This window comes from Hemiscyllium ocellatum, chromosome 26, assembly GCF_020745735.1.
Source record: "Hemiscyllium ocellatum isolate sHemOce1 chromosome 26, sHemOce1.pat.X.cur, whole genome shotgun sequence".
Taxonomy (NCBI): Eukaryota; Metazoa; Chordata; class Chondrichthyes; order Orectolobiformes; family Hemiscylliidae; genus Hemiscyllium; species Hemiscyllium ocellatum.
In genome coordinates, this window is record NC_083426.1 from 54,058,930 (window position 1) to 54,084,250 (window position 25,321).

Here is a 25,321-nt window from a genome sequence, read left to right on the forward strand (position 1 = left end):
GGGTGGAAGGGAGGGGGAGGGGCTGGGAAAGGAGTCAGGGGATGGGAAGGGCAATTATTTGAAATTGGAGAACTCAACGTTGAGTCCTCTGGGCTGTAGGCTGCCCAAGCGGAAGCTGAGCTGTTGTTCCTCCAATTTGCAGTTTGGTTCGTTGTGGCAATGGAGGAGGCCAAGAATGGTCATGTCGGAAAGGGAGTGGGGATGGGGCATTAAAATGGGCAGTGACTGGGAGGTCGGGTTGGCTTCTGTGGGCCCGGCTGAGATGTTCGACTTAGGTAACATTTCGCCAAGCATCTCAGGCTCCACAGGAGGCTCCCAAGCACTGAGGATGTCACCTAGACAGGGAACGAAATGTCTGCAACACAAATTCCCAGCTCGGCGAACAGAACCACAACAATGAGTCCCCGAGCTACAAATCTTCTCACAAACTTTGAATTTTAGCAAGGCGTTTCATAAAGTTCCCCATGGCAGGCTCATTCAGAAAGTAAGGAGGCATGGGATACAGGGAAATCTGGCTGTCTGGATACAGAATTGGCTAGCCCATAGAAGACATAGAGTGGTGGTAGATTGAAAGCATTCAGCCTAGAGCTCAGTGACCAGTGGTGTTCCACAGGGATTGGTTCTGGGACCTCTGCTTTTTGTGATTTTTATAAATGACGTGGATGAGGAAGTGGTAGAGTGGGTTAGTAAGTTTGCTGATGACATGAAGGTTGGTGGAGCTGTGGACAGTGTGGAAGGCTGTTGTAGGTTGCAATAAGACATTGGCAGGATGCAGAACTGGGTGGAGAAGTGGCAGATGGAGTTCAACCTGGAAAGGTGTGAAGTGATTCATGTTGAGAGGTCGAATTTGAAGGCAGAATACAGGGTTAAAGGTAGGATTCTTGGCAGTGTGGAGGAACAGAAGGATCTTGGGGTGTACATCTATAGATCCCTCAAAGTTATCATCCTAGTTGATAAGGTTGGTAAGAAGGCATATGGTGTTTTGGCTTTCATTAGCAGGGGAATTGAGTTTAAGAGCCACGAGGTTATGCTGCAGCTCTATAAAGCCCTAGTTAGATCACACTTGGAATATTGTGTTCAGTTCTACTCCTCTCATTACAGGAAGGATGTGGAAGTTTTAGTGAGGGGGCAGAGGAGATTTACCAGGATGCTGCCTGGACTGGAGGGTATGTCTTACGAAGGAAGGTTGAGGGAGCTAGGGCTTTTTCATTGGAGTAAAGAAGGATGAGGGGTGCCTTGATACAAGATGATGAGAGGCATAGATAGAGTGGATAGGCAGAGACATTTTTTCCCAGGGTGGAAATGGCTATCACGAGGAGGCATAATTTTAAAGTGATTGGAGGAAGGTTTAGGGGAGATGTCAGAGGTCGGTTCTTTACATCAGAGAGTGATGGATGCGTGGAATGCACTGCCAGCAGTGATAGTAGAGTCAGATAGATTAGGGACATTTAAGCGATGCTTGGATAGGCACATGGGCGATAATACAAAGAAGGGCATGTAGATTAGTCTGATCTTCAAGTAGGATCAAAGGTTTGCACAACTTCGAGGGCCGAAGAACCTGTACTGTGCTGTACTGTCCTATGTTCTATCTTTCTCTCTAATGGCATTGTGGGTCTATCTAGAGTACATGGACTGCAGCACATCAAGAAAGCAACTCACTACCAGCTTCTTAAGGGTAACTAGGGATGGGTAAGAAACACTGGCCCAGCCAGCAATGTCCATATGCCATGGGTGAATGAAATGTTCAGCTCCAGCTGGAAAAGTGGGGCTGGTTTTGGGCACCACATTTTAATAAGGATCACAGAGCTTTGCAGAGAAAGGTGTTGACCTGTGGAGGAGGGATTGTGATTCATTTGGACAGACAGTTGTTCTCCTTACAACAGAGAACCAGGAGAAGAAATTTGATGAAGGAGTTCAAAATCCTTAGGATTTTGATTAAGTAAAGCAGGAAAAGTGTTTGGAAAGGTTGAAGAATCAATAACCAATGGACATCAATTTAAGATGATTCACAAAGAACCAGAATTGATGTGAGAAATAACGTTTAACGTTTTGAAATGTCAAGTGGTTTCTATTTGGAAGATACTTCCTCGTGGTGGTTCCTAGTTCCAGGTTCAATTACAGTCTTTAAATGAGAATGGAATAAATACTGAAGAAAGAGATTGAAAAGAAATGCAGCAAGAGATGGATTGTGGAACAAACCGAGCTATCTTCAAAGAGCCAGCATAGACTGAATGGGGTGAATAATCTCACATACAAAACAATCTGGCAAGAATGTCATGTCTTAGTCAAATTTCTGAATCACGTATTCCTAATAATTATTCCTCAGCCATCTGACTCAGTAGAGTCATCGAGTCAGACAGTATGGAAACAGACCCGAAGAGTGTGGAGCTGGAAAAGCACAGCCGGCCAGGCAGCATCTGAGGAGCAGGAGAATCAATCCTTCAAGCATAAGCTCTTCATCAAGAATGCTCATTCCTGATGCTTGAACTTATGCTCGAAACATTGATTCTCCTGCTCCTCGGATGCTGCCTAACCGGCTGTGCTTTTCCAGCACCACACTCTTTGATTCTGACCTCCAGCATCTGCAGTCCTCACTTTCTCCATGGAAACAGATCCTTCAGTCCAATTCATCCAAGCCCAACCAGATCTTAAATTGATCTAGTCACATTTGCCAGCATTTGACCCACATCCCACTAAACCCTGCTTATTTATGTACCCATCCAGATGCCTTTTAAATGTTGCAGTTGTACCAGCCTTCACCACTTCCTCTGGCAGCACATTTCACACACGCACCACCCTCTGCGTGAAAAAGTTGTCCCTTAATTCTCTTTTACATCTTTCCCCTCTCACCTTAAACCTATGCCCTCTAGTTTTGGACTTCTCTAACCTGTGAAAAAGACCTTGTCTGTTTACCCTATCCATGCCCCTCATGATTTTATAAGTTTCTATAAGCTCAGCCCGCAGCCTCCAATGCTCCAAGGAAAACAGTCCCAGCCTTCTCAGCCTCTCCCTTTAGCTGAAACCCACCAATCCTGGCAATATCCTTGATAATCTTTTCAGCACCCTTTCAAGTTTAACATTTTTTTCTGTAGCAGGGAGACCACAATTGGACACAGTATTCCAAAAATAATCTAACCAAAGTCACAACATGACCTCCCAACTCCTAAACTCAATGCACTGACCAAGAAGGTGAATTGGACCAAACATCTTCTTCACTATCCTGTCTATCTATGACTCCACCTTCAAGGAACTATGAACCTGCACTCCAAGGTCTAATAACAGTTTAACAATATGCCTCAAAGGATCATGAATCACCAGCTCTAAATCCAGCAATAATTGTTCACCTTTGATCACAGTGTTATATGCTCCACCCAGTGACTGAGTAATTATTAATCATCGTCCTGACACAGTAATGATTGGTCACCTCTATTTCTGTCAATTTCACAGATCCACATGAAGGCTGATTTCCCTGGTCTTGTCTAGGTAGATTTGATTAACTGGATGGAGCCAATTCTGGGCTGTTTTACAAAAAAAGGCAAAGTGCTGTCACAAACTGCTTGCTTTTCTATCTGTGGGCCAGACCATCAGAAAGACGTTTGCTAACGTTTGCCTCCTGCCTGATTTTCTGGTCTTGTGTCCCGGGTTAATCCTTAATGCTTCAGCCCTGTTATTCTGGGCCCTGTGACTGCTATTGACCTGAAACAGGCGATTGGATTCCGGATTTCCAGTCGTCAGCAATGGCTTGTTCAGTATCAGTGTCACCTTGATCTCAAACCGGGCTCTCACCTTGAAAAGCTGCACCCCGAGGCAGGCAAACACAAACTGGAGGAGGGTGGTAACAATCACAATGTTCCCTATGGTCTTGATGGCTACAAACACGCATTGAACCACATGCTGAAAGAGAGGCAGAGAGACGGGGATCAGACACTGGCACTGCAACAGTTGGGGAGGGGGCATCAGGAAGGCTTCATAATGGAGGCTGACACCAACTCACAAAACATCCAAAAAAGCCAGTGCAAGGCAGATGTAGGGAGAGAGGGGTTACAGAGGAATGAAGGAAGGGGAAGTTGAACATAGTGAATGGAGTGGGCAAAGAAGAACATGGGTGTGTGAGAGGTGGGAGCGTGGGCACAGGGAGATTAGATTAGATTACTTACAGCCCAACAAGTACACACCGACCCGCCGAAGTGCAACCCACCCAGACATTCCCCTACATTTACCACTTTGCCTAACACTACGGGCAATTTAGCATGGCCAGTTCACCTGACCTGCACAACTTTAGACTGTGGGAGGAAACCGGAGCACCCGGAGGAAACCCACGCAGACACGGGGAGAATGTGCAAACTCCATACAGCAGTTGGCTGAGGCGGGAATTGAACTCAGGTTTCTGGTGCAGTGAGGCAGCAGTGCTAACCACTGTGCCACCGTGCCACCCGTAAGGGATGGTACATTGGATGAAAGATACTAGGGGTGTGCACAGGAGAATGAATGGAAGGATGATTGTGGGCTAAGGGGGTGGGAGAAGGGCACAGGGAAACTGGGTGGGTACAGAATGTTATGAACCACACAACTTGCAGCGTGTTCTGACAACAAGTACAAATCTTTTTATACATAGCTTTAAACAGGAGGGCAGGGGATCACAAGCGCATTCAGAGCTAGCTCAATCAGTGACTTCGTAAAAGAAGATAGACAGCTGGAAACTCAGCAGCTGGGGAATTTTTCAGAGGATTCCTGATACCCATCAGAAGGTTCGACTTCCCGAAAGAACAAGGAGCTGGAATCAGCCATTGAGCCTGTTCTGTCATTCAGGAAGACCAGGATTGAGCTGATTATGGCCTCAAATCTGCAATCCCATATCTCCCTGATAACCTTTCACCCTGTTACTTAACAAGATCTATCTACCCCTGTATTCAAAATATGCAAGGACTCTGCTTCCAACGTCTTTTCAGAAAGAAAGATCCAAAGACTCACAACTCTCTGAGAGAAAGATTTTAGTCTCATCTCTGCTTTCAATGGGCCATTGTCTTTGGTCCCTTCTATGACATCTGCTCCCTCTCCCTGGTCAGTTTGAAGTTGAAGTTTACAACCTCATCATCCTCCTTAACCTGACAGGAGCTCCAAATCACAAATTCACTTTCTCAGCAAAACCACCCACTCCCCCACTCCTTGGCATTGTTGAACTCTGCCCCTGCCTCAACTAATCTGCCCTTGAAACGCTTGTCACATAATTATTGCATCCAGGATCATTCATTCCCATAGGCAGCTGGACCAGTCAGCCAACCACTTCTGAAGATAACAAAAGTCAGCTCATCCCAAACTCTGCTACCTGTGTCTCTAACAAACACTCAGCACCCTGAGCTCACTGACTTTCAGCAATTCCTCAGCTTTAAAATTTTCATCCTTGTTTTCAAATCCTTCTAGTGCTCCTCCTGTTCCTAGCTCTGAAACCTCCAGCTCTACACCCCTCATATTTCTCCACTCATCATTTCTGGCCTCTTGAGCCTCCCCGATTTTAATCATTCCAACTCTGGTGACCATGCCTTCAACTGCCTGAGCTGTAAACTCCAAATTCCACACCTCCAACCCTTTACTTGATTTAATACAATCTTCAAAACCCATCTCTTTCACAAAGCCTTGGGAACTTCTCCTAATATATCCCTATGTGAGTCTTTTGAAGGAAGGCCGAGGGATATTTTGCTGCATGAAGGCCATTTTATAAATGCAAACTCCAGTTGTTGTTAAACTAAAGGAGATTCAGTCCAAAATGTCAATGGATCTGATCCCATGTCTATTTGACTGCAGCAGCACAAATGGGTCTCAAACCTTCAGTTAATCGCTGTTTTAAACTTAGTTAACAGACGAGATTATTAAGAAAACTTACAACTTAAAACAAGCTTTATTATTGGCCCTGGTGCATGCATAAAATAAACTGTTGCAAATACACATATATACATACACATCTATAAATATGCACGCATTCATGTACATATATATGGACACACAGACATACATACACACAAATACATGTGCACATATACACATACATGCAAACACAGATGTACGTGCACACACACATTCACATAGATCTATACATGCACAGCCTGATTAATATGCTCACATATACACATACATGCATACACACATATACACAAATTAACATGCACACATATATACAGGCCTACATATATACCTGCATGCACATTATACAGACAAAAGTGCATACAGTTCTTTGACATACTAATGCATGTGTACTGAGGTGTAGTCACACACAATGATCAGATTCATATACATTTGTACTGATACCTTACCAAACACAAACATCTATGTTGATGTGCATACACAGACTCAAACATGCATGCATACCTAAACATGTTGTGAGGGATGCATTTTAACATATACTCATACATAGGTGTGTCCACATATGCTTAACACACATACACACACATGCCTGTTCTCAAACATCCACATAGATGTACACATACACCATAAATTCACATATACACAGTGACTCACACACACATATACTTATACAGTTGCAGTCACAAAGACACATTGTTCACATCTTGGCTCACCTTTAATCCCTTGGCTCTGTTAATAGCTCTCAAAGGTCTGAGCACTCGGAGGACTCGAAGGATCTTTACCACAGAGATAGCACTTGATCTAGAAAAGAAAGGTATGTGCTGAGCTCCTTAACTGAACACATTGCAGGAGGAGCTCATGTATGGTCTCACTCACTGACTCCTTCACCTACTCACACACCTTCTCACTCACTCACCTTCTCACTCAAATAAAAAAATCCCACTAAAGCTGTCAGCCTGGATACAAGGACTCAATAAGTCTCAATCCCAGTCAATCTCTAGAACATACACTGTCTCTGTAAACTCGCAGTCATGCAATTCCTGAGGAAGTTGTCATTCATTTAGAATCTCTTACTAGAAGCAAGTAATTAGGCAAATCAATAGTTGTGAAATGATGTAAAACTATCTCAAATAGTATATTGTGCAAGAAAATTCCAGCAGGTCTGACAGCATCTGTGGAGACAGAAATAGGGTTCATGTTTTGAGTCCAATATTGCTCTTCTTCAGAATTAATGTCCAGCCCCCACAATCCTTTGCTTTAACTACATTGTTCTATGTGTGTTACAGCAGTTCAAACAGCATCTGAGGTCAGGGAGTCCCTCTCCAACTGCAATTCCCAGGTCATTTCCTCTGCCCTGAAGCTCTTCAACCATGTCCTGAAACTCTATGCTACTTTCTCTCCACCCCACCCTCCTCTCATTTATCTCTCCACCCTTCAGGCTCTCTGCCTGCATTCGTGATGAAGGGCTTTTGTCTGAAACATCCATTTTCCTGCTCCTTTTCCAGCACCACTCTAATCTAGACTCTGGTTTCCAGCATCTGCAGTCATTGTTTTTACCTATATGGTGTTACAATTAATCCGAATAGGATGTTACATGATGTGGTAACACATATGGAAAAGCTCAATTCATTTAAAATTGGATACGAGAATGTTACGTTAAACAATAAGTTGCCATTTACGTCAAAGAATGGTTCTGGATCACAGAGCTGGGATGTCCTCAGGGGGTTGATGTGGACTCAATGTGCTGAATGGTCTGCTTCCACACTATAGGGATTCTATAATTCCGGGCTATCACTGTCTTTTGCCTCCTTATATCCTTTCCCATTCACCTAATACTCTCCTTAACTTCCTTGGTTAGCCACGGTTGGTTTATCACTCTCTGAAAATCTTTCCTCCTGGCTAGGAAGTATTTTTTTCTCAAAGTCGTGAATTACCTCTTTAAATGGCTACCACTGTTTGTTGACTGTTCTTCCTGTTAATCCATCTGCCCAGTCTACTTTAGCTAAGTCTATCTGCATTTCATTGCCTTTCTCTTTATTTAATTTAAACCCAGTTATTTCCGATCCAAGTTTCTCAGTCTCGAATTGAATATGAAATTCTACCATGTTATGATCATTACATGTGAGGGAATCTTTTATTCTGAGGTCACTTATTAAATGTGCCTCATTGCTCAGTACTAGATCCAGGATAGCCTGCTCACTGGCTGGCTCCATGGCACATTACTATAGGATACTATCCTTATTGCTCTTGATGAATTTGTTGTTGTAGCTACTCTTTCCAACTTGACTGACCCAATCAACACAAAGATTAAAGTCATACACAAGTATTCTTAGAATCATAGAAACCCTACGGTGTGGAAACAGGCCATTTGTCCCATTCAATCCACACCAACCCTCCGACGAGCATCCTACCCAGACCCATTCCCTATCCTATCCCTCTAACCGTGCATTTCCCATGGCCAATCCACCTAACCTGCACATCTTTGGACTGTGGCAGAAAACCTGATCACTCAGAAGAAACCCATGTAGACACAAGGAAAATGTGAAAACTCCACACAGCCAGACACCAAAGCGTTGGAATTGAACCTGGCTTGTTGGCACCATGAGGCAACAGTGCTAACCACTGAGCCACTGTGTCACCATTACTGCTCTCTTATTCTAACATACTCCTATTATTTGTTGATTTATAGTTTTCCTTACAGTGTGGCTAATGTTTGTGGGTCTATACCTGTACATCACTCCTACCAGTGTCTTCTTTCCCTTGTTGTTCTTTACCTTCACCTAAATGGGCTCTACATCATCCAAGCCTCAACAATTGCTCTCATTTAATCTCTTATTAGCAATGCTACCCCATCAGCGATGATAGAACAGTGATGCTGAAGAACTTATTATACTGGGCAATAGAATGGAATCTAGAATAGCATGTTTTACCAGGTGGTGTAATACTATTCTCGAAGATTTTGTTATATTGACCTCATACCCACTGGATTAACTAAGGTGGCAGGAAGGTGGTGTAGAGCATTCACTCCAGGATGAGCCAGCTGGACTGAACCAGTCTTCATCACTCACACTTTCAAAAATATAAAATCGAAAAATTATAAAAATTGCAACATGAAACGTGGAATATTGTAAACCAAGTAAAGGTCAGTGACAAGGATCAGGAAGATACAGTCAGACCGAGCATAAATAGGCAGACACGTGGTGAGTGAATTTTAACAGCGATTACAAAATGAAACAGTTTGATAGAAGGGACAGTATAAAGGCAACAGCACAACTGCAGAGGGGGATCCGAGATTGGCTAATTTCTGAAGGGGCAGGACAAGTTGAAAAGTCTATTTAAAAATTGGCATTTGGCATTGTGTCCTTATTAATACAGGTGTGGAATATAAAAGCAAAGAAGTTATCTTCATTCTTTAGAAATAATTAACCATCCCTCAGTTGGAGTAATGTGTTCAATTCTGACCTGAAGCGATTCCCCAGAAAGGTAGAAGGAATGAGCAACTTCAGTTCAATGGAGAAAGAGAGAAGCTGAGCTTCTTCTCCTGAGAGCAGAGAAGGATACGGTTTAATGGCAGAGTTCAAAATGATGAATGGCTATAATATAGGATGTTAGAACAAGCTAAACGTGACTGTATGTTTGGTAAACATAGACACAGGTTTAAAGTCACTGTCAGAACAGCAGAGGTGATGAGCAGAAATTGTCTCAAGCAGTGAGAGGGCGGCACTGCTGCCTCACAGTGCCAGAGACCCAGGTTCAAGTCCAACCTCAGGCAACTGATAGTATTTGTGGAGTTTGCGCATTCTCCCTGTGTCTGCGTGGGTTTCCTCTCCCAGTCCAAGATGTGCGGGTTAGGTGAATTGGCCATGCTGAATTGCCCATAGTGTTCATGGATATACAGGCTAGGTGGATTAGCCATGGGAAATGTAGAGTAATAGGTGTAGGGGAATGGGTCTGGATGAGAGTCGGTGTGGACTTGTTGGGCCAAATGGCCTGTTTCCACACTGTAGGGATTCTAATTCAAACTCAAATTCAGTGACATGATCTGGAATGCAAAGCCTGGAAAGATAAGAACACTGGTTCCACAATGATATCGGATAAATGACTGAAAGGGGTCAATGTGCAATGTAGCAGGGGGGAAGCCAGGGGCAAATCAGTTAGCTCTCCATAATAGTGGGCAGAAGCATGGTGGGGCTGAATGGCTGAATCAAGGATTCTACCAAAACAAGCTGACATTAAACAAGACACTCACTGAATTCCAAAGGAGATGAGGGAGACACTGACCACCAACAAGTCCAGGATATTGAAGTAATTCCGACAAAAGGAGCCTTTATGTAGGAAGGCACCATACGCTGTCATCTGTTGGGGTTGGGAGGTAGAGAAAGAAGGAAAGAGAGAGAGAGATAAAGAGCAAAGAGCAATAGACAGTGAGAAAGAGAGAGGTGTCTGAGATATGGAGATGACAATAGAGAGGGGAAAAACTACACGAAAGACAGAATTAAAAACAGTTATCAAGATAATTACATTTTTCAGGAACTTTTGATTATTTTGAAAACTGTCAGAGACCAGTAGGAACTCATAGGGCAGGATGAGGTCACCCAATGCTTCATGTCTGTGCTGATCCATTGAAATGATAACCATCCTATCATGTGACTTGTCTGTATTCTCTTAGTTGATTAACTCCAGTGCTTGACAGCTCTCTTTTAAACATTTGTGCTCTCAGCTTTCATCCGTCTATCAATTTGAGTTTTCATGAACAAAATTCATATCCACCTTTTTGTTCCTTTTCCAATGATTTTAGAATCTAGCTATTGATGTTCTGTCAGAGGGATAAACACCTTTTCAGTGTTTATTTTATCAGAACATGTGTAGAAAACCTCCCAGCCCAGTTTGACCATCACTTCAAAGTCTCTCCACTCCAGCTTCTCCAGTTCTTTTCCACTATCCCTGAAGGAATTATCAAGGATAAGATAATATAAGAAGTCACAGCAATCGTAAGGAGAGTTTATGAACTGGGTATCTAGGCTATCTGTCTCCAGATCTTTGAAGGGGCAGGATAAGTTTGGCTGGCTCACCAATGTCCTTTTTGGAAGAAAATCTCCCATCCTTACCTGCTCTGGCATACATGTGACTCTCGGACCACAGCAATGTGGTTGTGGGAATAACCGGTGGCTTTGTCAGTGACACCAACATCCCATAAACAAATAAAAGAAACAGGATAAAGTGGTAAGAGAGAAAGCTCATGTGGGATACCAAGGACAATGCAAAAACATTTGTGATCTGTTTTTATACATATGTCTTACTTTCTTTCAAACTCTAATTTTCCCCTTTATTAATTTTTTGGTCAATTTAGTATTTTTTAATGTTCTGCCTAATCTTCTGTCTTTGTGTAGTTTTTTCTTTTTGTTTGATACTACTTCTAACATTTATAATTAACAACAGATAGAGGGTCCACTCCTTGGATGTTTTTTCTTACCCATTGTAATATATCTGTTCTGTTTATTCTGAAATTCCCCTTAAGTGTCTGCTACTGCATCTCCAACGTCCTGTCCTGTCATTTGATGGAATTTGCCAATGAACTTTAGCCAGTTCTGCTTTCATATCCTCATAACTGACCCCTTATTTATACTTTTAAAAATAGTCTTGAGCACTTTCTCCCTCAAAGTGAACACAAAATTCAGTCATATTATGGTCACTACCACTTGGGGAACCTTCACAATGAGATCATTAATAATTCCAATTTCCACTTCACCCTCGCTTTCACCTGGCCCTTCTCTGACTCTTCCCTTCCCTCCTTCAAAACAGATACCTCAATTTTCCATTTCTAGGGATAGGCTGGCCACCAATATCCACTACAGACCCACTGACTGCCACAGTTACCTTCACTAAACACCTTCAGACCCTGCTTCCTGGAAAGATTCTATTCCATTCTCCCAGTTCCTCCATCTCAGTCGCATCTGTTCCAATGATGCCAACTTCAGCAAGAGAGGTTCTGAAATGTTCACCTTCTTCCTCAATCAAGGATTCCACCATATCATGGTTGACAGAGCCCTCAACCAGGTCTGATCCATGTCCTGCACATTGGTCCTCACCCCATCTATTCCCTACTGCAATAGTGATAGGGTGCTCCTTGTCCTTACCTACCATCTCACCAGTATCCCCATCCATAGGATCATTAGCTGTCATTTCCACCTTCTCCATTGTGATGCCACCACCAAACACATCCTCTACCTTGTCAGCCTTCTCAGGGACTGTTCCCTCCAGGACCCTCTGACCCACTCTTCCTTCACTCCCAACAATGCCCCCTCCTAGGCACCTTCCGCTGCAACTGCCAAAGGTGTAATACCTGCCTGTTTACCTTCCCACTTTTCAGTGTCCAAAGGCCCAAACACACATTTCCAAATGAAGGAGCGATTTACCTGTACTTCACACACTCTAGTCTCTTACACTTGCTGCTCACAATGGGATCTCCCCTACAATGGGAAAAGGAAGCATAGACTGGGTGACTGCTTCACAGAACCCTTGTGTTCTGTCCGCAAAATAGACCCTGAGTTTCCAGTTGCTTGCCACTTTAACACCCCACCCAGTTCCCTGGCCAACATCTGTCTCAGGCTTGCTGCAGTGCTCCAACACAGCTCAGTGCAAGCTGGAAGAATAGTACCTCATTTTCCATTTGGGGACCCTGCGGTCTTCTGGACTCATTATTAAGTTCAACTACTTTAGAAATTGAGCTCTCCCATTCCTCACCCTAACACCCACGCACCAGGCCTTGTTATCACAGTCTGCTATTACACGTAACCCACCGTTAGCCACCGATGGTCCCTGTTAATAGCTAGTTACCATCTAAGCAGGATCGTTATTCTTTGTCCAATTGTCTTCTCTCTCTTTGAACTCTATCCCCATCTACTGTTTACTCCTTACCCCCTTCCCCCACCTTACCTTCTGCATATAAACAGACATTTTCCTCGCTACCATCAGTGCTGAGGAAGGGTCATTCGTTAACTCTGATTTTTCTTCACAGATGCTGCCAGATTTGCTGAGCTTTTCCAGCAGTCTCTGTTTTGGTACCAGTTATGGTATAGGTTGTTCCCTGGTTAGCTCCTGAACATGCTGTTTTAAGAAATTATTGAAAACATTCTATGAGCTCATCTAAGCTACTGTTGCCCATCTGGCTTTTCCAGTCGATGTGTGGATTATAATTTCCCACAATTATCACCATGGCTTTCTGGAAAGCTCTCATTATTTCTTCCTTTATATGCCATGCTCTGTGCTTAACTGTTAGGTGGCCTACACAACTCCCACAAGAGACTTATAATTTATAATTCCTACCTAAACTATCTGCCCTCTGTGTTGGGCTAACACCATGGATTAACTGAGTCACCCTCTAATTTTCTTTATTTCCTGTGATTCCAAAATGTCCTGTGATCTTCAAGGTTCCGGTTTTAATTCATGTCACCGTGCAGCCAGGTCCCTGTAATGGTCACTAGATCACAGCTATTTCATTTCTACCTGCACTTGTTGTTCATCCAGTGTTTTAGTTATGACAGAGAATTAAATTTTATCCTTTTAGTTTCTTTGTAAACTTTAATTGTATCTGTTAATAGACTCTTAGATTCATAGCCTATATCCCTCCTATTACACATTATGGTTATCATTTTCTGAATGAATATATTTCTCTTTGGCCTGATTCTACTCTTTGATTTAGTGGGGTGACTGGGGTTTGGACACAGAGAGAGTGGGAGGGTGTGGACACAGAGAGAGTGAGGGGAGGACACAGTGGGAGTGAGGGGTGGACACAGAGAGAGTGGGGGGTGTGGACACAGAGAGAGTGGGGGGGTGTGGACATAGAGGGAGTGGGGAGATGTGCACACAGTGAGAGTGGGGGGGGGGTGTGGACACAGAGAGAGTGGGGGGGTGTGGACACAGAGAGTGGGGGGGGTGTGGACACAGAGAGAGTGGGGGGGGTATGGACATAGAGAGAGGGGGGTGCACATAGAGGGAGTGGGAAGGTGTGGACACAGAGAGAGTGGGGGTGTAGACACAGAGAGTGGGGGGATGTGCACACAGCGGGAGTGGGGGGTGTGTGGATATAGAGAGAGTGGGGGGTGCACATAGCGGGAGTGGGAGGGTGTGGACACAGAGAGAGTGGGGGGTGTGGACACAAAGAGAGTGGGTGGGTGTGGACACAGGGAGAGTGGGGGGATGTGCACACAGCGAGAGTGGGGGGGTGTGGACACAGAGAGAGTGGGGGGGGTGTGGACACAGGGAGAGTGGGGGGATGTGCACACAGTGAGAGCGGGGAGGGTGTGGACACAGAGAGAGTGGGTGGGTATGGACACAGGGAGAGTGGGGGGATGTGCACACAGCGAGAGTGGGGGGGTGTGGACACAGAGAGAGTGGGGGGGGTGTGGACACAGGGAGAGTGGGGGGATGTGCACACAGTGAGAGTGGGGGGGGTGTGGACACAGAGAGAGTGGGGGGTGCGCATAGAGGGAGTGGGGGGGAGTGAACACAGGGAGAGTGAGGAGCGGACACAGAGCGGGGAAGGGGCGGACACAGACGGAAGACCGAGTGAGAAGGGCAGTGAAACAGGAGCATGAGTGATATCACATTACATAAAGCATTACCTTCAGAATAATCTCCATGGTGAAAATGGCTGTAAAAGCGATATCAAAATAGGCAAGGACCTGGAAAGTAAATACAAATCTTCAGGTAACTAATCAGAAAATGTTAAAATGTTGAAAACGAAAGGTACACCGCACAAAGTCTAAGCACAACAGCAAGAGATTAGAGAGGAGGACCATGTCCCCACAGCCCAGAGCACAGTAACAGTCTACCTGGTTACGGAAGGAATCTGTTCGGATGGGGTCTTCTGCAGCCAATGAGATACTACTCAACAGAATAAAGAGAAGGATGAAGTTTGTAAAGGTGGTTGCATTTATGATCCTGTGGCACAACTTGCGTAGTCTGGAAAAGACAGAACAGGAGCAATCCATGAACAAGGGTAAGTCTGTGAGACCACAGTCCACAGACCATTTGATATCGGAGCAGAATGAGGCCATTCAGTCCATTGGTTCTGCTCTAGCATTCAATTACAGCTGACATGTTTCTCAACCCCATTCTTCTGCCGTCTCCCTGTAACCCTTGAACTCCTTACTAGTCAAGAACCTATCTATCTTTGTCTTAAATACACTCAATGACTTGGCCTCCACAGCCTTCTGCAGCAATGAGTTCCACAGATTCGTCAACCTCTGGCTGAAGACATACCTCCTCATCTCAATTCTAAAAGGTCATCCCTTCACTCTGAGGCTGTGCCCTCAGGTCCGAGTCTCCTCAACTCCAGCTTCTCCTTGTTTGACAAGCCCTTCATCCCTGGGATCATTCTCCAGACCCCCTCAAACACCAGCACATCCTTTCTTAAATATATGGCCCTAAACTGTTCATGACATTCCAAGTGCAGTCTAAATCAGACTCTTATACAGACTCAGCACTACATCTCAGCTCTTGTTTTCTAGCCCTCTTGAAATGAATGTTAACATTGCATTTGTCTCCCTAACTGCCAAGTGAACCTGCATGTTATGTGTAAGAGAATCCTGAACTAAGACTCCCAAGTTCCTTAGTGCTTCAAATTTCTGAAGCCTTCCTCATTTAGAAAATAGTCTACACTTCTAGTTTTCCTACCAAGGTGCACAACCTCACATTTTCCCACAATGAATTCCATATGGTAATTCTAGACCTACTCTCCTAGCATGCCCAGTCCTGATGCAGCCTCCCCACTTCCTCAACATTCGCTGTATCTTTGTGTCATCTGAAAACTTCGGATCAATACCCACAGTTCCTTCATCTGGATCATTAATGTATAACATCAACAGTGGTGGCACAAAGCCCAAAGGGACAGCACCTTCAGAACAGCAAAAGGGGAGGCAGCTGTAGAGCTTCACCTTTGAAGATGTCAGGTGGAACAGAATGCTGTCGTTCTGCATCACAAATGCTTACAATTATAGGGCTGGCTTTCTGACCTCTACCTGTCCTCTAAGAAACATAGAGACAATGTCACAGCACACAAGAGAGCTGGGTGCACTACCCCATTCCACCAAACTTCACCTACTTGTTTGTCGGGCTGAAGATGAAGAAGGAGCTGGCATTGGGCATGGGGACGGCCTTCTCTTTCAGCTGGAGTTCAGCAAGAGGACGAGGACGGGGGCTCAGGGGGAACTCGGGCTCCTCTTCCTCATCATCACCTGCAGAAAACACACAAAGTATTATTTAAATGGAGAAAAACTGCAGAAAACGGCAACACGACGGGACTTGAGGATCTTGTGCAAGAAACACATGCAGCTAGCACCCAGCTGCAGCAGGGAATCAGGAAGGCTCACGGAATGTTAGCCCTTATTTCAATGGGGTTGGAGTCTAAGAGTAGGGAAATCTTACTGCAACTGTACAAGGTGCTGGTGAACTGGAATACTGTGAGCTGTTTTAGTCCCTTATTTAAGTAAAGATATAATTTCATTGGAGACAGTTCAGAGAAGGTACACTAGGACAATTCCTTGTATGGAGAGATTACCTTATGATCAAAGATTAAACAGATTGGGATTCTACTCATTGGAGTAGAGAAGAGTAAGAGATGATCTCATTGAAACATAAAGGTTCCTTAAGGGGCTTGACAGGGTAAATGCTGAGAGAGGACGTTTCCCCTCATGGGAGAGGCTAGGACCAGGGGGAATAGTCTCAGAATAAAGGGGCACCAATTTAAGACTGAAACAAGGTGAGTCCCTTGTTATCCCGTGTGGTTGACTGTGCCTCCCGTGATCCGCGATCAACCTGGTTAGATATCGAAACCTCTCGGGCAAAATGCCCCCTCATTAACCTGTTGTTTATGGACAAGATAAGAACTGTCATTGTAAAAGTCCAATTGTCCTGAACACAGTCAAAGCTTGGAGAGTAATTTACAAAAAACCTTCCCTTTCACTCCTATAGTGGGAATGTTGGGATTTCAGCCAGGCTTGATAAACACTGGCTTTAAGCTTTGGGAGTCCAGAGGAATCTCCTGTTTGGGAGACCTATTCGATGGTGAGGTCATGGTGTCCTTCGAACAGTTGGGTCAGAAGTTCAGGTTGGAATCTTCGAGGAGAAAGTGAGGACTGCAGATGCTGGAGATCAGAGCTGAAAATGTGTTGCTGGAAAAGCGCAGCAGGTCAGGCAGCATCCAAGGAGCAGGAGAATCGACGTTTCGGGCATGAGCTCCTCTTCAGTCATTTCTGAAGAAGGGCTCATGCTCGAAACGTCGATTCTCCTGCTCCTTGGATGCTGCCTGACCTGCTGCGCTTTTCCAGCAACACATTTTCAGTTCAGAAGTTCAGGTTGCCTAGTAAGGATCTCTTTTGATATTTTCAAGTTATAGAACTTCATACAAAAAAAGACCACATTGATGTTTAATCCTTACAAATCAGACATGGAGAGGAGAGTGCTCCGGTCAGCGGATGCCCCCTCGGTTAGCACTCTCTATCACTTACTAGGTACTAATGTGTCGAAGGACATGGAACAACTATGTAAAACCTGGACTCAAGAATTAGGGGTGGAAATCTCCTCAGAGATATAGGAGGACATTTGGGAAAATGTTAGGAAGATCACTATTTGTAATAGGTCTCAGGCTACTCAACTGAAGGTATTCCATAAGGCCCACCTGGCACCAGAACAGTTTGCGAAGTCTAAGACAGGAGCGTCCCCAATGTGCCCCAAGTGCAAAGTGTAAGGTACCCTTCCTCATTGTATATGGACATGCCACAAGATCCGCAGGTATTGGGATGACAGAGCAAGTGCTTTAGCAAAGGTTTTGGGAACTGGGATTGGGTTGGATCCGTTGTGCCTCCAAATGTTTCCCTCCCTGGATGTACATTGGAAGAAACTGTTTATTATTCTTCCTTTCTGTGCAAGAAAAAACATTTCAATGAGTTGGGTATCGGAAAACCCCCCAGGACTCTTGAGCTGGCATCGGATAGTTATGGAACACATTCCCCTAGACTTCCTTATGAGTACGGTGCACCAGAAAACAGAATCATTCTATAAAACATGGCAGCCGTTTTTGAATTATATTGATGTAGATGTATCGGCTGCATTATCCAGGGCCTTTGTCTAGCTGTGAGGATGGTGCCTGTTGGTTTTGGGGCCCCTGGGAGGAAGAATCAGATATAAATACACGTCTACTTGTGAGCAGCACAGTGGCTCAGTGGTTAGCACTATTTCCTCACAGTGGCAGGGACCCAGGTTTGATTCCTGCCTCGGGTGACTGTCTGTGTGGAGTTTGCACATTCTCCCTGTGTTTGCGTGGGTTTCCTCCGGGTGCTCTAGTTTCCTCCCACAATCCAAAGATGTGCAGGCCAGGTGAATTGGCCAAGTTAAATTGCCCATAATGTTAGGTGCATTAGTCAGAGGTAAATGTAGGGAATGGATCTGGGTGGGTTACTCTTCGGAGGGTCGGTGTGGATTTGTTGGGCCGAAGGGCCTGTTTCCACACTGTAGGGAATCTAATCTACTCACTATTGCTCCCATTGTTGGGGAGCTATGATGAGAGTTGTAATGCTATTGATTGTAATTTAAGCTATCTTGTTACAACTTGGTATAATTTTATTTCGACTGTTTGTTTATTTATTTATTGGTTATTTACTGTACTGTAGTTTTTCATAGAGTTTTAAAATTTTTTTTGTGTTTTGGTACTTTGTGGAGTAGATTAGTAGATTTTTTTTTCTTTTTGTTTTGTTGCTGCTATTATATTGTAAAGTGGTTATACTATTTTGTACCAGTTTTGTAATTTTGTAAAAAACCTGAATATTTTTTTCAATAAAAATATTTGTAAAATAAAGACTGAAACAAGAAGGAATTTCTTTCTGTCAGAGGGCTGTGAGTTTTGGAACTTCTTGTGACCGAGAGCCGTGCAGGCAAAGTCCTTGTGTATATTTAAGGATAAGATAAATAGATTCTTGATCTGAAGGAGACTCAACAGTTACGGGGAAAACACAGAAAATGGGACGTGAGGAATCTTGGACCAGCCATGATCCTACTGAATGGTGAGGATGGCTCAATGAGCTGTTCCTACTTTTTACATTCTTAAAGGATAAAGACGGAGTGAAAAAACACTTCCGTTGTCCTGCCCCGATAACCTCCTCCCAGCTAGCACCATGTCTCTCTCTCTCTCACACACACACCGCGCACGCACACACACACACACACACACACACACACACAATAAAAAGTCACAAACTGGAGTGTTGGATTCATCAGGAGCTCAACAAAAAGTTATTCAAACAGCTGAAAAATAAATAAGGAAGGAGAAGATTAAATATGAGGGCAAGCTAGCTAGTAATATAAAGGAAGACTGTAAGAGTTTCTTTAAATATATAAAAGGACAAAAGAGAGGCAAAAATGGACATTGGGCCACTGGAAAATGATGCTGAAGGGATAGCAATGAGGAACAAGAAATGGCTTAGGAACTAAATAATTACTTTGTGTTAGTCTTCACGGTGAAGAAAATGAATAACATCCCAAAACTTCGAGAGTCAGAGGGCAGAGGTGAGTATGGTGGCCAATCTGAAAGTGGATGAATCACCTTGGACCAGAGTTTGAAGGGAGATAGCTGAAGAGATAGTGGAGGCGTTAGTGGTGATCTTTCAGGAATCACTAGAGTCAGGGAGGGTTCCAGAGGACTGGAAAATTGCTAATGTGACACCCCTGTTTAAAAAGGGAGTAAGACAAAAGACAGAAAATTACAGATCAATTAGCCTAACCTTGGTGGTGAGTAAGATTTTGGAAACCATTGTGAAGGATGAGATTTCTGAAGACTTAGAAGTGCATAGTAAAATAGAACAAAGTCAGCTTGGTTTCACGAAGGGGATGTCATGCTGACAAATCTGCTAGAATTCTTTGAGGAGGGAATGAGCAGGTTAGACCAAGGAGAGCCAATGGATGTTATCTACCTGGACTTCAAGAAGGCCTTTGACAAGCGGCCACACAGGAAGCTTCTGAGTAAGATATGGGCGCATGGTGTCAGAGACAAAGTACTAGCATTGATAGAAGTTTGGCTGTCTGGCAGAAAGCAGAGAGTGGGAATGAAAGGGCCCTTCCCAGGATGGCAGCTGGTGACAAGTGGTGTTCCGCAAGGGTCAGTGCTGGGACCACAACATTTCACTTTATACATAAGACCTAGATGAAGGAACTGAGGGCATTCTGACTAGGTTTGTAGATGATACAAAGATAGTAGAGGGACAGGTGGCATTGCGGTTATGAGGAGGCTGCAGAAGGATTTGGACAGGTTAGGAGAGTGGACAAGGAAGTGGTGGATGGAGTATAATGTGGGGAAGTGTGAGGTCATGCAGGTCTGATAAGAAGAACAGAAGCATGGACTATTTCTAAATGGGGAGAAAATTCAGAAGTCTGAAGTGAAAGAGACTGGGGAGTTCTAGTCCAGGATTCTCTCAAGATAAACTTGAGTCAGTAGTTAGGAAGGCAAATACAATGTTGGTGTTTATTTTGAGAGGACTTGAATATAAAAGCAGAGATGTACATCTGAGGCTATATAAGGCTCTAGTCCGACCTCATTTGGAGTATTGTGTGCAATTTTGGGCCTCATAGCTCAGGAAGGATGTACTGGCCCTGGAGCAGGTTCAGAGGAGGTTCACGAGAATGGTCCCAGGAATGAAAAGCTTAACATTTGAGGACTGTGGGACTATACTCGGAGTTTAGAAGGATGAGCGGGAATCTATTTGAAACTTACAGAAAGTTGAATGGCCTGGACAATGTGAATGTTGGGAAGGTGTTTCCACTGGTAGGAGATACTCGAACCCGAGGGCATAGCCTTAGAGTAAAGGGAAGACGTTTTAGAATGGAGATAAGGAGAAACTTCTTCAGCCAGAGAGTGGGGAATCTATGGAATTCACTTCCACACAACGCTGTGGAGGCCAGGTCACTGAGTATATTTAAGGTGGAGATAGATAGGTTCTTGATTGTCTTGGAGATCAAGGGTTACGGGGAGAAAGTGGGAGAATAGGATTGAGAAACTTACCAGCCATGATTGAATGGTGGAGCAGGCTCGATGGGTTGAATGGCCTAATTTCTGCTCCTATGTCTTATGGTCTTATGAAGGTGCAATCATATCACTTTAGTTGATGACAGTTTGTAAATAGAACTCATCACATTCCTAACGCTCCTGGTTGTGGAGTTCAGTGTCATAGAGTCATACAGCAGGAAAACAGACCCTTCGGTCCAATCAGACCAGGCTGATCATAATCCCAAATTAGACTAGTCCCACCTGCCTATGCTTGGCCCAAATCCCTCCAAACATTTCTCTGGTCATGTACTGATCGAAGTGTCTTTTAAATTTTGTAACAGTAGCCACATCCACCTCTTCCTCTGGAAGTTCATTCCATATGTGAACCATCCTGTGTAAACAAAATTGCCTCTCGTGACTTTTTTAAATCTTTCTCCTGTCACCTTAAAATATGCTCCCTTGTCTTGAAGCCCCCCATCCTAGGGAAATTACACCTGCCATTCACCTGATGTATACCCCTCATTATTTTATAAACCTTTATTAGGTCACCCCTCAACCTACTATGCTCCAGTGAAAAAGGTCTCAGCCTCTCCAGCCTCTCCTCTATTCCCAGTAACATCCTGATAAATCTCTTCTCAATCCTCTCCAGCTTAACAATGTCCTTCCTATAACAGAGCAATCAGGACTGTACACAGTATGCCAGCAGAGGCCTCACCAATGAACAACTCCAATATGACGTCCCAATGAAAAATAAGTCTCCACCCCAACCCTTGTTACTACTCCAAATAATATCGTTGAGACCAAAGCCTTTCATTGCATACATATTTAATATATAATCTTCACCTACCTACATACATTTAATTTATTATACAAACTTAATCTGCTTATATTTTATACATTTTATATACAATTTAAATCTGAATAGTTTATACAGTTAATATACAATATATAATCTCAATTTGCTCATACTTTATGTGTTTAAGAGATAGTATATAATCTTTATCTGCCTATCATGTGTGTGTGTGTGTGTGTGTGTGTGTGTGTGTGTGTGTGATACATAATTTGCATTCTCTGCCTACAGTATTCTTGTATGCAGTCTGCCATTCAAGGCTACATTTTCCGAAATAATCAAAATGTAGTTCTTGTGTGTTTAGTTTAGATTAGATTATTTTAGATTAGATTAGTTACAGTGTGGAAACAGGCCCTTCGGCCCAACAAGTCCACACCGACCCTCCGAAGCACAACCCACCCAGACCCATTCCCCTACATATACCCCTTCACCTAACACTACGGGCAATTTAGCATGGCCAATTCACCGAACCCGCACATTTTTGGATTGTGAGAGGAAACCGGAGCACCCGGAGGAAACCCACGCAGACACGGGGAGAATGTGCAAACTCCACACAGACAGATACCTAAGGTGGGAATTGAACCCAGGTCTCTGGCGCTGTGAGACAGCACTGTGCCACCGTGCCACCCACAGTTGGCTCAGATGTCACAGTCAGAGCTTCAACAGGATAGCAACAACAAATAACTTGTATTATTAAGATTTGAAGGAGCCAGTGATGGACTAGGGTGGACAAAGTTAAAATCACACAGCACCAGGTTATTGTCCAACAGGTTTATCTGGGAGCACGAACTTTCAGAGCGCTGTTCCTTCATCAGGTGGTTGTGCAGCAGGACCATAAGACACAGAATTTGTAGCAAAAGGTTACAGTGTCACGTGGCTGAAATCTAAATTTGTTTAATATATTTCAGCCGCATGACACTGTAATCTATTGCTGTAAATTCTGTATATCATGGTCCTGCTCCACAACTACCTGATGAAGGAGCAGCACTCTAAGAGTTCGTGCTCCCAGATAAACCTGTTGGACAATAACCTGGTGTTGTGATTTTTAACTTTGTATTAATATGGCACCTTCAACATCACTAAACATCCCGTGGTGTCTTACAGGACAATTATTAAACAAAAAGTTGGCACTGAGCCACATTTTCAGTCAGATGATCAGAAGCTCGGTGATTTCGAGAAGTGTTTTACAGGAGGTAGCTGGGGTGTAGGAGCTAAGAGATGGAAGGAACAAGCTCCAGGCAGATACAACTGATGGCACAGACACCAATGGTGGGGCCAATAAAATCAAAGATGCTTAAGAAACTTGAATTAGAGGAAGACAAAGATTTACAAGATTTCTGGGTTCTGGACGAGATTTCTGAGATAGGGAGCAGCAGAGTGATAGGGAACTGGACTTCCAAACATAAGTTGGAAAAAAACGAAAAGTTAGAATATGAGATACCAGACAGGAATGCATTAGAATAGTGAAGGATGGCAGTGGAGGCACTGAGATAGGGGCATAGTGAGGCAATACGCCAGAGGGAGAAATTGGTGGGCTCAAAGAACTGCAGAGTCTGGAAATCAAACAAAAACAAATTACTAGAAAAGCTCAGGTCTGGCAGCCTCAATGGAGTCCTCACTTTTGCCTCAATGGAAGGAAGCAGAGCTAATGTTCCCAGTATGGTTCTGATGAAGGGTTTGCCTGGTCTGTAGCGTCTGGGTGAATCTCCTTCGCACTCCCTTCAATCCCCGCAATCTTCTGATCCACTCAAAATCCATTTAATTTCGGTCTTGATCCCTTCTCATCCAAGGAAGAGAACCCAAGCCTATCAAATCCTTCTTCATAACTAAAATTCTCCACGGCAGGCAACATCCTTGCAAATCTCTCTGCTGTATCCTCTATCGTGTAATCACACCTTTGCTATAAGTGTGACCAGACCTACACATAGTGACATTGCTGTGACCTAACTAGTGTTGCATTGGCTTCCAGCATAAACCTATCAACTCTTAAATTCCATACTTTAGCTAATGCTGCCAAATTCTTGACTAATTTATCACCTTCAGGGATTCGTCATCCTGTATGTCAAGTTCCTTTGTTCTTTGACATCTCTCAGTAACCTATGATTTATTCTCTCTCTTGCATTGCTGCTGTTCCCCAAATGTATGACTGCACATTCACCAGTTTGACCTCCATCGACCACGACTCACCCTCCTGATTACTCTGTTGAGATCCTCCTGCAGTCTACAGATTTCTCCTTCACTATTAACTATAGGGCTAAGATTTTTTATGCTTTTTAATCAATCTTCTACATTCAAGAGCAAATAATTGATAAAGATCACAAATAGTGAGGAGCCCAGTACTCAACCTTGCATAGACCCATTGCAAACAGTGTTTCAGTCACAGAAAGATTCAGCAAGTGTGGGTGGCACAGTGGTTAGCACTGCTGTCTCAGAGCACCAGAGACCCAGATTCAATTCCTGCCTCAGACGAATGACTGTGTGGAGTTTGCACATTCTCCCCGTGTCTGCGTGGGTTTCCTCCGGGTGCTCCGGTTTCCTCCCACAGTCCAAAAATGTGCTGGTTAGATGAATTGGCCATGCTAAATTGCCCGTAGTGTTAGGTGAAGGGGTAAAAGTAGGGGAATGAGTCTGAGTGGGTTGCACTACGGCGGGTCGGTGTGGACTTGTTGGGCCGAAGGGCCTGCTTCCACACCGTAAGTAATCTAAAATAACAGCTTGCTTCCTACTACGGATCCAACTGCTCACTGTCTTGTATCCCATGAGGTTTTGTTCAAGAGACCATGTGGGATATTAGTCAAAAATTTTGCAAAGATTTATGTTAACTCCATCAAATATATTTCCCTCATCAAGTCTTCTCATTACCCCAAAATATGTAATCTTGTTAGTCAAATGCCTGTTTTATCTTATTGGTCAAACAAATTCTTGTTACCTGCCCTTGATTAATCCAAGTCTGTCAGAATAAGGATTTATCCTGTCCCTCAGAATTTTTTCCAGTTACTTCCATAGGGTCAAGGTGAAATTGATTATATTTATTCAGTTTATCCCTTTCTCTCTTGTTAAACAATGATGCAGTGTTAGCTGTTCTCTACTTCTCTGACACCAAGCATATTTGCCAAAGAGGATCATAAAATGATGATAATAGTCTCTGTTATTTCCGCTCTTTCATCCCAGAGCAACCCAGAATATATTTTCTCCAGGTCAAAGTTTGGAATCCAGTGGGTGAGCGGCAAGCACTAGAATAGGGAATTCTATGGGTGGAGAACATTAGTTCATGGGGCTCACTGGGTGGTGGCACAAGGGAGAGAGAAACCAAGAGAAAGAGAAGGAGAGACAGTTAGACAAGGAGAAGTATAGGAAAAATATGGCAGTCAAAGAGAGGCGCAGAAGGATAGAAAGTAAGGGGGATAGAGAAACAGAGCACTTGGTTTTCTCTTCAGGCTTCATCACAACTTATGAGATTGACTCCAGAGCAATATAACCTCACCACGGGAGTGTCACCAAGAGCAATGCCACTGGGAGGTTTGTTAATGATGATGTCACTATGGTAACACTCATCTTTCGACACTAAAGTTGTA

At 43.8% G+C, this 25,321-nt stretch overlaps 1 protein-coding gene across 2 annotated transcripts in view; it reads right to left on the minus strand.

Annotated features, from left to right (window-relative positions):
* Window positions 1-25,321, minus strand: part of cacna1sa (calcium channel, voltage-dependent, L type, alpha 1S subunit, a) — a 227,286-nt gene that overhangs the window by 90,989 nt on the left and 110,976 nt on the right. For both annotated transcript variants that reach the window (XM_060845641.1, XM_060845640.1), the window contains exons 17-22: window positions 15,965-16,097; window positions 14,694-14,823; window positions 14,484-14,543; window positions 10,109-10,215; window positions 6,573-6,660; window positions 3,787-3,894 (exon numbers count right to left, since the gene is read on the minus strand). In XM_060845641.1, the coding sequence (XP_060701624.1) occupies window positions 3,787-3,894; window positions 6,573-6,660; window positions 10,109-10,215; window positions 14,484-14,543; window positions 14,694-14,823; window positions 15,965-16,097 (626 nt within the window). The remainder of the gene's footprint in view (window positions 1-3,786; window positions 3,895-6,572; window positions 6,661-10,108; window positions 10,216-14,483; window positions 14,544-14,693; window positions 14,824-15,964; window positions 16,098-25,321) is intronic.